Below are 12,369 nucleotides of genomic sequence, written 5' to 3'. Positions count from 1 at the left end.
TACTCGCCACAGGCGAGTAGATTGCATTATTTGTCGAGCCCTGGCGATACATCCAGCTGAGACGTTTTTTCCGTTTCACTATCAGAGACGATCATTTTCAATATCGAGTGCTACTGTTTGGACTCGCATCGGCTCCCAGGGTGTTTTCAAAAACCCTCGCGGTAGTAGTGGCTCACCTACGGCACAGAGACATGATCATATTTCTGTATTTGGATGACTGCCTTATAAAAGTCAGGTCGAGACGAGGTACTACAGAGGTGACAGTAACTAGGCAGACATTTTTATTGCTTGGGCTCATAATCAACAAACAAAAGTTGTCTCCAGATCCTATGCAGAGTATAAATTTCATAGGTGCATGTTTAGATTCCACCACGGCCATGCATACTTACCTCAAGAGGGCTTCCAAGTTATACAGGAGCTGGCCATGGTAGTCATCCACGCCCCTACAGTCACTGTACTTACCTGTCTCTGCCTCATGGGACATATGGCGGCCACTACCTTTGTAGTTCAACATGCGAGACCTTACTTTTGCTGTCTCCAACACTGGCTGGTATCGGCGTATACTCCAACGAAGCACTCCACACACAAGGCGATAACTCCAACTACTTTAGTTTGCAGATACCTAGTTAGTGATTGAACTGCAGAAATCTGCTAGCAGGGGTCCCATTCAAATGTCAATAGCCATCGACCCAGTTGACTACAGATGCCTCCCTTTTGGGTGGGGGTGCACACATCGATGGCATGTCTGTGCAAGGCAGATGGTCAGCAGCGGAGGCAGTTTCCCATATCAACCTCCTACAGTTAAAAGCCGTGTTCCTTGCTTGCAAACACTTCCACACGCACATCACTGATACTACCATCTGAGTGCTTACAGACAACATAGCGACTATGTATTATTTCAGTTGACAAGGAGGAGCTCGATCCCGATTACTTTGCACACAGGCAGTCCACTTATGGAACTGGTGTGTAAGAAATTGCATCACTCTGGTAGCATCCTACTTACCAGGCACAAGCAAAATCATGGCGGATGCTCTCAGCAGATTCTTCTCTCAAGTCCATGAGTGAGAAATCTGCCCCAATGTCCTGGACAACATCTTCCGGGCTAGGGGTCACCACAAATAGACCTCTTCGCGACTAATGGGATCAGGAAGTATCAACTTTACAGCTCCAGGGGAGGCATGGGCAAAGGCTCACTTGGAGATACACTGTTAATTCGTTGGGAAATGCCTCTCCTCTATGCATTCCCACCAATGGTACTTATTCCAAGAGTAATACAGAAAATCAGAGAAGACTCAGCCTAAGTCATACTCTTAGCACCAGCTTGGGCAAGACAGACGTGGGACCCGTTCCTTCACAGGATGTCTCTGTTACCACCACGTCCCTTACCACTCCTCCCAGACTTCCTCTCCCAGAACCAGGGATCTCTGCTACACCCCAGACCTGAGACCCTCCAGCTGGCAGCATGGCTAATAGCTGGTTCAGAGTAGAAGAGCAACTTTGTTCAGAGACAGTGAAGACAGTACTGTTGAACAGTAGAAGACAAACTACAAGAAGGACTTACCTGGCAAAATGGAGGAGATTTGTGGCTTGGTGTGGGAAAACTGGAAATGCATGAAATCCTTGATTATATCCTTTCCCTAGACCAGGCAGGTCTTTTGATCTCTACGCTGAGAGTTCATCCCTCAGTAATCACCGCCTTCCATTACCACCACCGAAAGCCATTCTATCTTTGCTCATCCCATGACCAAGGGACTGCTTAAGGGAATAGCTAATCTCAAACCCCCCAAACAGACCCATCCCCCCCACTTGGAGCTTGGATTTGGTCCTTGGCACATTAATGTATCCACCCTTTGAGCCACTAGCCACCACGTCGTTATTGACGCTCAACACAAAAGTGGTATTCTTATTGGCAATTACATCCGCCCGTAGGATGAGCGAACTGGCAGCGTTAATGGCAATGCCACCCTTCACGGTTTTCACCAAGGACTGTCACATTACGTACCCATCCAGCCTTTATCCCTAAGATCGCAACACGATTTCATATCAATGAACCCATCATTTTACCTGTCTTTTACCCGAAGCTGCATGCCTCGACTCAAGACTCGCTACTCCATACCCTCAACGTACGTCGAGTTTTAGCATTCTATATAGATAGAACACGGACCTGGAGCAAGACCAAGCACCTAATAGTATCCATTGTGGACTGCTCCAAGGGCAATCCATGGTCTTCCCAGCATCTGTCCAACATCATAGTCTCTTGCATCACCACGTGTCACTCGATGCGCAACAAGCCCCTTCAGACTATACCTAGGGCACACTCCACCAGGGCAGTGGCAACATCCATGGTGTGTGTTAGAGGAATCTCACTGCCGGGAATCTGCAGGGCAGCCACATGGTCCTCAAGTTTGATCTTTATGAATCGCTATGCAATAGTGCGGCAGTGGATGGCTTCAGTCTTCGGTTACCTCAGCAGTACTTTAGGTCATTGACAGGCCTGAACTCCAGGAACACAACACGAGTACTGCTACGAAGTCACCATAAGTGGAGCACCTATGGGGACCACTCGAAGAAGTAGTTACTCACCTTTGTGCAGTAAAGATGGTTCTTCGAGATGGTTCCCCATGGGTGCTCCATGTTCCACCCTTCCTCCCCGTTCTGGAGTTGTTTTTCTTTTGTATCCTTACAGATGCAGAATGGTAAGAGGAACTGACAGGTAAGCCAGGTGTGCACAAAGATCAGAGTGCTAACGGCGCATGCTGCACACCGCACAGGCATGACCTGGCTGAAAACAGCTATGCAAAGCCTCCGAGCTGCAGCGCTGGGACGAGCCTGACACCATGAGTGGTGCACCCACAGGGACCCATGTCGAAGAACCATCGTTACTGCACGAAGGTGAGTAACTTCTAGTTGTTGTAGCCACATAAAATTTTAGTGGTTACACAGCTATTTGATAATCCTCAGAGGCGGGGCCGTCAACCAGCGTGCTCCCAGCCCCACTCCCGGGGCTATATTGGAGGCAGCAGTGTGGGGTGGCACGCGAGAGCCGGTTAAAAATGCAGATCTAGAGGCAGCAAGGGGGTGGAAAATGTATGTGGTCAACAGGATTAACCAATAAGCCCAGTTTTATTGGTTAAATTGTGTAGTTGCCTACATGTTGACATTCCCGGTAGGGCTGGGTTTGGGCTGAAGGATGGTCCTTTAGGGCTACTGCAAGAAGAGAGGACTCCCCCTTCCCTCACCCCCACCGCAGCACCTGTGAAGGAACACCCAGGGACCGGATGGTGGTCCTGGATGGAAGCCAGGGCCTTGTTTCCGGGGCAGGGTGGAAAGGGAGCAAGCAGGATGGGTGCTGGGGCCGGTCTTCCCATGGCAGAAGCCAGGTTGGGGGGCCAAAGTGCCCATGGCAGTGTCTGGGCTGGACTCCAGCAGCCCCATCTGGTTGAAGGGTGGGCTAGTTTGGGGGTGTGGTAGCCCATTCCCAGCTGCCACAGGTCCCTGGCCCGCGGGGCTTCATTTAGCACCTGTGCAGGGCTAAATAGACAGCTGCAAAAGCGACTCAGCTGCACAGCTTATAGGGAACTTAGGTCAGCAGTATTTTTCCGCAACACCCTGCCAGGGCATCAATTTCACCAAGTGGGCCCATTTCCAGAAACAAAGGCACAGTTCATTCTTCATGTCTATTCGATAGTTAATATACAATTATTAGGCTAAAATGTGTTACCTGAATTATACGAGAAATTAGACTGGATGGTCATGATGGTCCCTTCTGGTCTTGATGTACAACTCAGTAGTTTGAATTGCTAAGAGTTAATGCCAGTCGGTACAAGTTGTAATAGTTCAACATTGGTACCATAATGGTTTAACTTTACTATCAGATGTAAACTGAATTATTTAGCAATACGTCAGTTTCAGCAATATAGGAGATTCTTACATCTACCCTTTCATTACTATGGAAAAGCTTTTTTTAGTGGTTTAAGGCAGCCGTGGCCAACCCGCGCTCGCAAGCCGCATGCGGCTCTTGCCCTCCAACAGTGCGGCTCGGGAAGCTGCTCCTGCGGGCCCCCCCCCCAAATGGCTCCGGCTCCCCTTCCCCAGTTTCCCTGTGTTTACCGGTTTGGAGCTGCAGAGTTTTCAAAATGGTGCTCAAGATAGCAGAGGTCTTCTCTCCTTAAAAAGAACTGCTGCTCAGGTAAATCAGCCCCAAAGATGACATTTGGTAAGCAGTCTTAAAATGGAAATTTCTCCACCATGTGATTTACATTTTCTTTGTGCCTCTGTGCATTGGAAGTTCTGTTTATCTTTAAGTCTCCTTTATGTTGTTTTTTTATTTTTTGTTTTTTGCTTGATAATTCTGTCAACACTGTTTCGGCTCTCTTTGTTAAATAGGTTGGCCACCCTGGTGTAAAGTTTTAATGCAAAGATTGAGAAACAGGTGTGAGACATGGAGAATTTTATTGAAGGGAACAAATGATCAATGATCCTATTATGTTTAGAACTTTTTACTTTTATTATGTTTAGATATTGTCAGGTGGCTTTTTATTATTTTCCTTTTAAAAATCAGTCATAAGCATTGTGCCATGTAAAGCACTGTAAAAAGAACATCGTCATCAACTTTCATTCCCTCCTTGTAGTTCTGTCTTCCCCCATGTCTCCCAAAAACCCATACCTGGCAAACATTCCTCTTCAAGGCAGCAAGTTATAAGAGTCTTTAAACTGGCAATAGGATAATTCTCCAGAGTAGTTGGAACAGCTCGTGGAAGGATGCAGTGGCAATGCCCAATGAACATGCAATATAATAAAAAAATCTTCTCTCCTTAAAAAGAACTGCAGCTCAGGTAAATCAGCCCTAAAGATGACATTTGATAAGCAGTCTTAAAATGAAAATTTCTCCACCATGATTTACATTTTCTTAGTGCCTCTGTGCATTGGCAGTTCTGTTTATCTTTAAGCAGTGCAGAACTATATTGGTGACAAGGGTTGTTTCTGCTAATATATACTAACAAGTGGAAAGTATTGCTACAAACTCATTTTAAGCTAACAATAATGGGGAAGTTGCATGAAGTTATCCTGAGAACTACAACTAAAAATAAGGCTTTTGCAATGGCAATTTAATTACTACTTGCAGATGTCTTGCACTTAGTATTACACAGTCATGAAAAAAATACATAATTTATCTGGGAATGCTTAAGTCAGTGATATTTTGTGTAAAACTAAAATTTTGTTTGTCATTATTATATCCTTAACTGCTTCCTCAGTCTTCCACATATTATCAGCAGAATGGGAAAATCGGAGCAAGTGGACATTAACCTCTTCTGTTTGGTGGCAATAGACTTTTACAGGCACCAGATAGATGAGGAACTAGACCGAAGGGCCTTTCAGTCTGTGTTTGAGATGGTAGCATCACCAGGAAGTCCGTATCATCGCCTACTAACTTGCTTAAAAAATGTTCACAAGATCACAGCATGTTAAACATCATAATTATGGTTAATGAAACTCGGTGGCTTAAGTCTGGAATCTGGTCTGAACATTTAGAGAAATATGAAAGTGTAGAAAGCAGTTGGAATTTGCATCTGCAATAAATGTGCATCTGTCAGTTTTAGATTTCATGTTCGTTTGCATGGGGAAGTACTTTGCACCGCAGAAAGTCACAGAAAGTTGTAATAGGAACATTCTTGTTAGCCCGTGGGTAGCTGTGCTACTAGGAAGTATGCACATGTTTTAAGTAATGTTTGGGACTAACCTGAGGCTGAATTACTAACTGTGAAATATTTGAGCGAGTACTGTTTGCAGGATAGCCAGTTATTGCTTTTCTTCCTGATGTTCAACTTAAATCACCGTGTTGCATCTGGTATTGAAACTGACAAATACTTTCAGTGCAAGTTTGCAGTCATTACAAATCTTTATACTTTTGTGTGTGTGTGTATATGTGTATATATATAAAAACACACACATACTGTGAGGTAGTATAGATCAGAAATTGTTCCCTAATGTCTCTCCCAAACAAGGAAAAGAGACTAGTTTTCAGGAATAGCACTCCTAGCATGTAATTCTTCTATCCCTGGACTTTCTAATGTACTGTGGTATATGTGTTGGTGGCATGGAACATGTAGTGCACATACATAACCACACTTCTATTTTTTTCTCAGGATTTGAAATTTGAGTACAATATATCGGTAAAAGAAATTTTAACTTAAATATTTCTATATCATGTAAAGTATGTAAAATTGTAAAATGTGTGGTGCATGAGATGTGCTGTAATTTGAAATGAACAAAAAGCCACTCTAATGAATGTCATGACATCTCTATTGCCCTCATTTTTTCATTGTGTGCTCAAGTTCATGCCTGTTTTTAAAATCCATCTTAGTGTACAGTTTACATTTTATGTTCTACATTTCACGTTTCTGTATGTTAACACTTTAAAACTTGGAATATATTGACTAGTTTGTGTTGAAACTGTGTTAAGACATTTTTGTGATCCATTTGACTGTAGCTTGTTTTGAGTTTCTTTATTTTGAGATGTAGAGGAGAAGGGAATAGATATCCTGAATCGGCCCTTTGCATGGTAAGCTGTGTTTACCTGCTGCAGAGGTGGGGTTTTTTGTTGTTTTTGTTTTTAAGAAAAAAGGTATGCAAGTCCCCAGTAACCAATCTCTATCTAGCTTTTTCATTTATACAGACAGAAATCATGGAGTCATTTGGATATAAACCACACTCACTTTACTCTAAGCAAATGTATGTTGACAATTAAGCATCAAAAGTTTAATATGGTCTACTTTGGGGCTGGCTAAGGAGTTAAATTACACAACCTCTTTTATTAGTTATCTACAATATAATGTTACACCCAAACACAGCATAAACGTTCACAAATTCAAAAATTCTCCAATTCTACGCAGGGCTAGATTCTGCTTTGACCTTACACCTCATGCAAGCCATTGATATTAGTTGGTTACACATGGGGAAATCTAGGGCAGTATTTTTCTTACAACTATCTGATATAATTCTTTAATATAGAAAAGCAATGCCTTGGTTCTGAGCTGCATTGCTATATTTAACCTCATTACATTCTCATTAACACCTGTTGGTAACACTCAGAATATCTCGATAGTGTTATCAAAAGGAGCATATACTGTATGTATTTGTGTATATAATATATATGTAATTATACACATGTGACTACATTAATGTATACAAATGTGTATATTTGTATTTATTAAACCCGTGGATTTAAACAAATTCCAATTGTTAGAACAAAAATAGTTGCTTTTGCCCATAATTTGATTACAAAGGAACTACCCAATGATGTCACTTCCTCTTCTGATAGGTATGAAACTGATGGGATGGGCACCAGAAATAATCGTAGACACTGCTGTATGTAGCTGTTCAACAGCGTTTACTACCTATAGTTATTTCTGCCCTCTGACTTGGCATATTCTTTTTCCTTGGGCCACAGCTCTGTGGTAACTTTTTTTAAAAAAGTAAAGGTTTTATTTATACTGGAAATCTTACATTACTGGAAAGAGTTCACTTGTCAGGGCAGCGAGCTATAATGCCCTCAGATTGCAAATAAGTATAGATCACTAATCCCTTTTGTAATCCTCAATGATAATTTTCTACTATAAACTCCCATGCTAGACAGGTTTTTGTATAATATACTGTAAGTGAAGATATTTTTGTAAGCTATTTTCCAAAATTTAAAATAGATTTTAATATATTTTTGAAGCATCTGGTAGTCACATCTTCACCATAGATCACTATACTTTCTGTATCACAAACAGATAAATCTTTCTTACTTTAAACTTCATAAATAACGAATGCATGGTTGGTCAGTATGCCTCCATGAAATGCAGGCTGGCCATTCCAGCTTCTGAAATTTTCCAAACAAATCAACAGGAACTTGCCATAGAAACTTTCCAACCAGTAAAAAGAGTTTATTAAGTAAAGGAGTCAGCATGTGACAGATTCCCTTTTCTCAGTACTGTTGTTGACATTTGATAGGATTATCAGGTTTCCCACTTCTAACTGCTACCCAAAAGTGATGTAGCCATTTTCTACTTCAGATAAATTCAAGGATAATCAAAGTAGATGTAGGTCTTGGTCTTATCTCCATGAAGATTTGTCATAGCAAACCTAAACATGTTTTCTATGTGTTTTTAGATCTTCACTGTTTCTAGATTTTTCTCTCTCAGAATAATTAACTCAATACAAACTCACCTCCATTTTCAGATGTATGATTGTCGTGAAGGGGACAGGACTTGTTATTCTCCATAGTTTGTAATTACATGTTGATAAGGCTAAAAATTGACATTTTTCATCTGTTGTATACATACATTTTGTCCTTTTTTCTTTTGGAGTGAAAATTATTATTTTTGTATTTGTAATAATCAAAACTAATCTACATAATTCTGGTAACACCCTTCAAAGGTTACATTGTGTTTTATTACATAATTTCTGCTTCTGGCAGCAGAACAAAATAACACATGGTCATGTTTTATGTCTATTTAAAAAAAATAGGTTAGTTTTTTTATTACCATCTATAAGAATTGTTCCTTCAGGGCAACATTTTTTTTTATATATTTGACCAAGATTGACTTGTATCCCTTTCTATTATGCGATACCAGTGACATAAAACAGATCCATGCTTGACATCAAATTGATTTCAGAAATGTTTTCATTTAAACCCGAGAGAAATATTGTTAGAGATATATCTGGTGTCCCAAATAACTAAAATAAGCAATATTTATCCTATTCTAAAGCACAGAATGCAAATTGATAAATTTTTCTTTAGAGGGTCTTGAAATAGTTTATAGTATAGCTGAGAAGAAAATATATCTGTGAACAAGCAAATTAAGTTATTGAAATCTGTGAGGTTTGACCAATATAACCTGCTTTTTTTTTATAAAGTGCCTCTTTTGAGACTCTTGTTCTTGCCTCTGAATTTTTAAAATGTATCAGGCAAATATCACTTAACCAGTAAAATTCCTTCTTTTCAGTGAAGTTTCTTATTTTCTTCTCTTGCTGTGAGTGAAACAGAGGAGAAATTTGAAATACTGTTTGCTTGATACTAAAACAAGTTCTATTAATGCAGATAGTTTCTATTTGCAATTTAAGATGCTGTCAGTTGAGGTGGTATTAATGATTCTTCTCTTTAGCCCTTTCTGCCCACTTTGGGGATGTCCCCCTCAAAGAAATGAATCCAAGCAGCCAGTACTCATGCATTCTACTTCCATTTGGGTAAAATCCCTTCTCAGCATGAAAGGATAGCATCTTAGATTCACTAATTGACATGAATGCTGTGAATACCAAATGAGCAGCTTTCAGTTAGACTTGAAAATAAATTAGTCAACCTTCAGGTTAAAAGTGAATTCCAAGCTAATATTTTTGTAATTCTATTTTAGGGCCATTTCATCATGTCACTTTGTACAGCAAGTAGAAAGGTTGTGCCAAAATACTGCCAAGGCAATTCTCCAAGAGAAGCAAACTTAAGTTGTCTTACGGTATTGAAGAGCTGTCGTGACTTAACACTATCCATGCATCATGCCTCCTGAATTCAAGAAAAATTCAGGTGTAATGAGCAATAAATATAGCAATAAGCAGTGTAAGAGAGTGTTAGTTATTCAGGATTTTACCCCAGGGTTCTTTGTGTGGTCAAACTGAGTTAGTGCTTTAAATAAGTTTGTTTTTTTTATAAAGTCCCCAAGAGTATTATGCATTAAAACCAGGAACCAACTGAGGATAACAAGGGCCACATAATGACACTATTATGTTACAGTAACAAGAAGGCAATTTTAAAGGTTATAAAAACAGCAAAAAAAGTATTTAGATAATTCTCTAGTTAGGTAACTCCCTGGTAGAACTGGAGAATCAGGGATGCCTACCTATGGTTAGGATAAACATTGCACCAAAGAATTTGGAAAGGGTGCCAAAGTCCAATGTGCTAATTTACCTATTTTGAGAATTCAGGTGGAAATTTTTGTGCCTGTTACCTTACAGTATCCATTAAACGTTTTCAAAAACACCACTAACGTTCCTACCCTGGAGAGCTTCTATGGTGTGTCAAGTATTAAAGTTAGGTGGACATAAATGCCGTGGAAACAGTTTAGGGATGCATGTACTGCTTTGTCACATGCGTGTTGTGTGTGGGCTTGTCATTCACATCAGTCTTTGTCTACACATAACGTCAAATTAGACCAGCCTGGCAAAGGAGGGACAAAGTAATCGGCATACCACACAAGTCCTGTGATGATTTGAGGGCTATGATGGGCAAGGCTTGGAGCCCCAGCATCAACAGTAGCTGTATGCAGAACACAAGGAAGGAATATAATTTTAGATGTATGTTTAAATTTAAAGACACTTGCAGAAAATATTGCACATTTAAAATTAGAGAAAATAAACTATAAATTATAAATTGCTGTATGTGGCTTGTTTATTTAAAAATAAGTTTTGAAATACACTTTAAAAGGCTGCAATAAAAGTGTGTGTGTGTGTGTGTGTGTGTTCTCTACGCTGATCCAAGTATAGGGAATGTTGAAAAAACATGAAAACATTAGAGCTTATACACCTTCATGTAAACTTTAGTACTAGTTATAAGTTAAACAAGATAAACTTTAAAAACAACAACTAGTCTGGTAGCACTTTATAGACTAACAAAACATGTGATAGTATCATGAGCTTTTGTGGGCACAGCCCACTTCTCCAGATGACCAGAGTGTTGGATGTCCAGAACTAAAATAAATAGGGGAGGAGGGGGGAGAGAAAAAAATGGGAGGGGGGAAACAAGAAGAGGCAATGGGTATAAAAATATCAAAGGGAAAGTTGAGCTGGAATGTAACAGGAAAAAACAAATAGTATATAAGCACTTAAAGACTGGATAGTCAAAAGAGGCAGATAAGAACCATTAATCAGGTTAAACAAGGATGATCACACTGAAGATTTTTTTTACTACTTTTGAAAGACACACTTTGCAGAACTTATGGGATAAGAGCTTATCTACACAGACAAACTCAAGGGAGATCTACACTACAAACCTGCATCAACAAAGCTGCTGTAGCACTTGTGGTGAAGACATGCTAGCTGACAGGAGGGAGTTCTCTTGGCTTAATTCAACCTCTGTGAGAAGGAGTAGCTACATCTACAAGGGAAGCTCTTCCACCAACGTAGCACTGTCTACAAGGGTTGAAGTCGGTATAATGGCATGTGGAGTTTCACATCCTGACTGATGTAATTATACCGAAGTATGTGTGTTGTAGACCTAGTCTCAGGGAAATTAAATTCACTTCAGTTAATTTGGATTAAAGTGTTCTTTTTCTACATTGAAGTGGACTTAATTGGATTTATCTTAGTTCACTTCCAAAGTGAATTAAACAAAATCAGATTAAGGGTATTTTAATGCTAAGTAAGTTTCCAGATGAGTTTAATGCCGTTTAACTAATCCACTTTAAAAGTTAATTCAGATTAATTTTCTATGTGGTTTAAAAAAGATGGAAGAGAACAAAGGAAAAACAGCCAAACACAAAGACTAACAGTGTACAACTGCATTTGTAAACAAGGATGTTTTTATTTACTGGAGCCCTACATACATTACATTAGAGGAGGAGGGAAAGGGTTTAGCTTAAGTGTGGTTTCACAGCTGTTAGATTTTCTGTTGGATTGATGCTTTTTTTAAAAAAGAAAAAAAATTCTAAATAGTCCTACTGCACATTAACAATGATCTCTTACAGTACTTCACTGTTACAAGACATCTTGTTTTGGTTTAACTAAGTGATATTCAATGTTTTCTGAAAATTTTGGAAGAAGCTTACAGTCTTAGCTCAATATACAAAGCAGGTGCTACTCCATGTGGTGTTGAAATTTGATTCCTTGTCTGCTTTTTTCATGTGGGAGAGAAAAACCAGGAATTGAGAGACAGAATGATTTAAACCCAGGCAAGACTGCCATGCCTCCAGGGAATTTGGGGCATGGAAGTGGACTAAACCAAGAAAAGACTGAAAATAAGGGAGGAAAAGTGAATCTAGTTGTGATCAAGGTATTCTCTTTATTTTGTGCTTTGGTTTGAACTCCTCTGTGTGACTCTATGCCTCCCCTCCCCATTTGCCATCTAAGCATTGTTCCCCAGAGATTTACTCTGTTTTTAGTGTTTTCCTTAGTCACACTGAAGCAACCAAGTATGCTTTAATCAATTATATCTTTTGTAACAAAAACCACCTTTTTTTAAGATAATTTGATTCTTGTGTCCTGGAAGGTACAGGAGGCCTGTCTGTTTGTGTATCTGTATGCCTCAGACTGAGAGGTCAGCTACTAGAGACTTATTTTTTCTCTCTCCTTTTTTCAAGCTCTCTTGTGGCAGAAGAGCTTGGGGTATTCTGGAGGTGG

General features: G+C 39.9%; 1 protein-coding gene across 6 annotated transcripts in view; it reads left to right on the top strand.

Annotated features, from left to right (window-relative positions):
• Nucleotides 1-10,405, top strand: part of HTT (huntingtin) — a 204,258-nt gene extending 193,853 nt beyond the window's left edge. For all 6 annotated transcript variants that reach the window (XM_006128262.4, XM_075930826.1, XM_006128263.4 and 3 more), the window contains one exon: nt 5,256-10,405. In XM_006128262.4, the coding sequence (XP_006128324.1) occupies nt 5,256-5,469 (214 nt within the window). In that variant the 3' untranslated portion in view covers nt 5,470-10,405. The remainder of the gene's footprint in view (nt 1-5,255) is intronic.
• The last annotated feature ends 1,964 nt before the right edge of the window (nt 10,406-12,369 follow it).

Source organism: Pelodiscus sinensis, chromosome 5 (genome assembly GCF_049634645.1).
Source record: "Pelodiscus sinensis isolate JC-2024 chromosome 5, ASM4963464v1, whole genome shotgun sequence".
NCBI lineage: Eukaryota > Metazoa > Chordata > Testudines > Trionychidae > Pelodiscus > Pelodiscus sinensis.
Note: the sequence above shows the minus strand (reverse complement) of the source record. Positions and strands in the feature narration are given on the sequence as shown.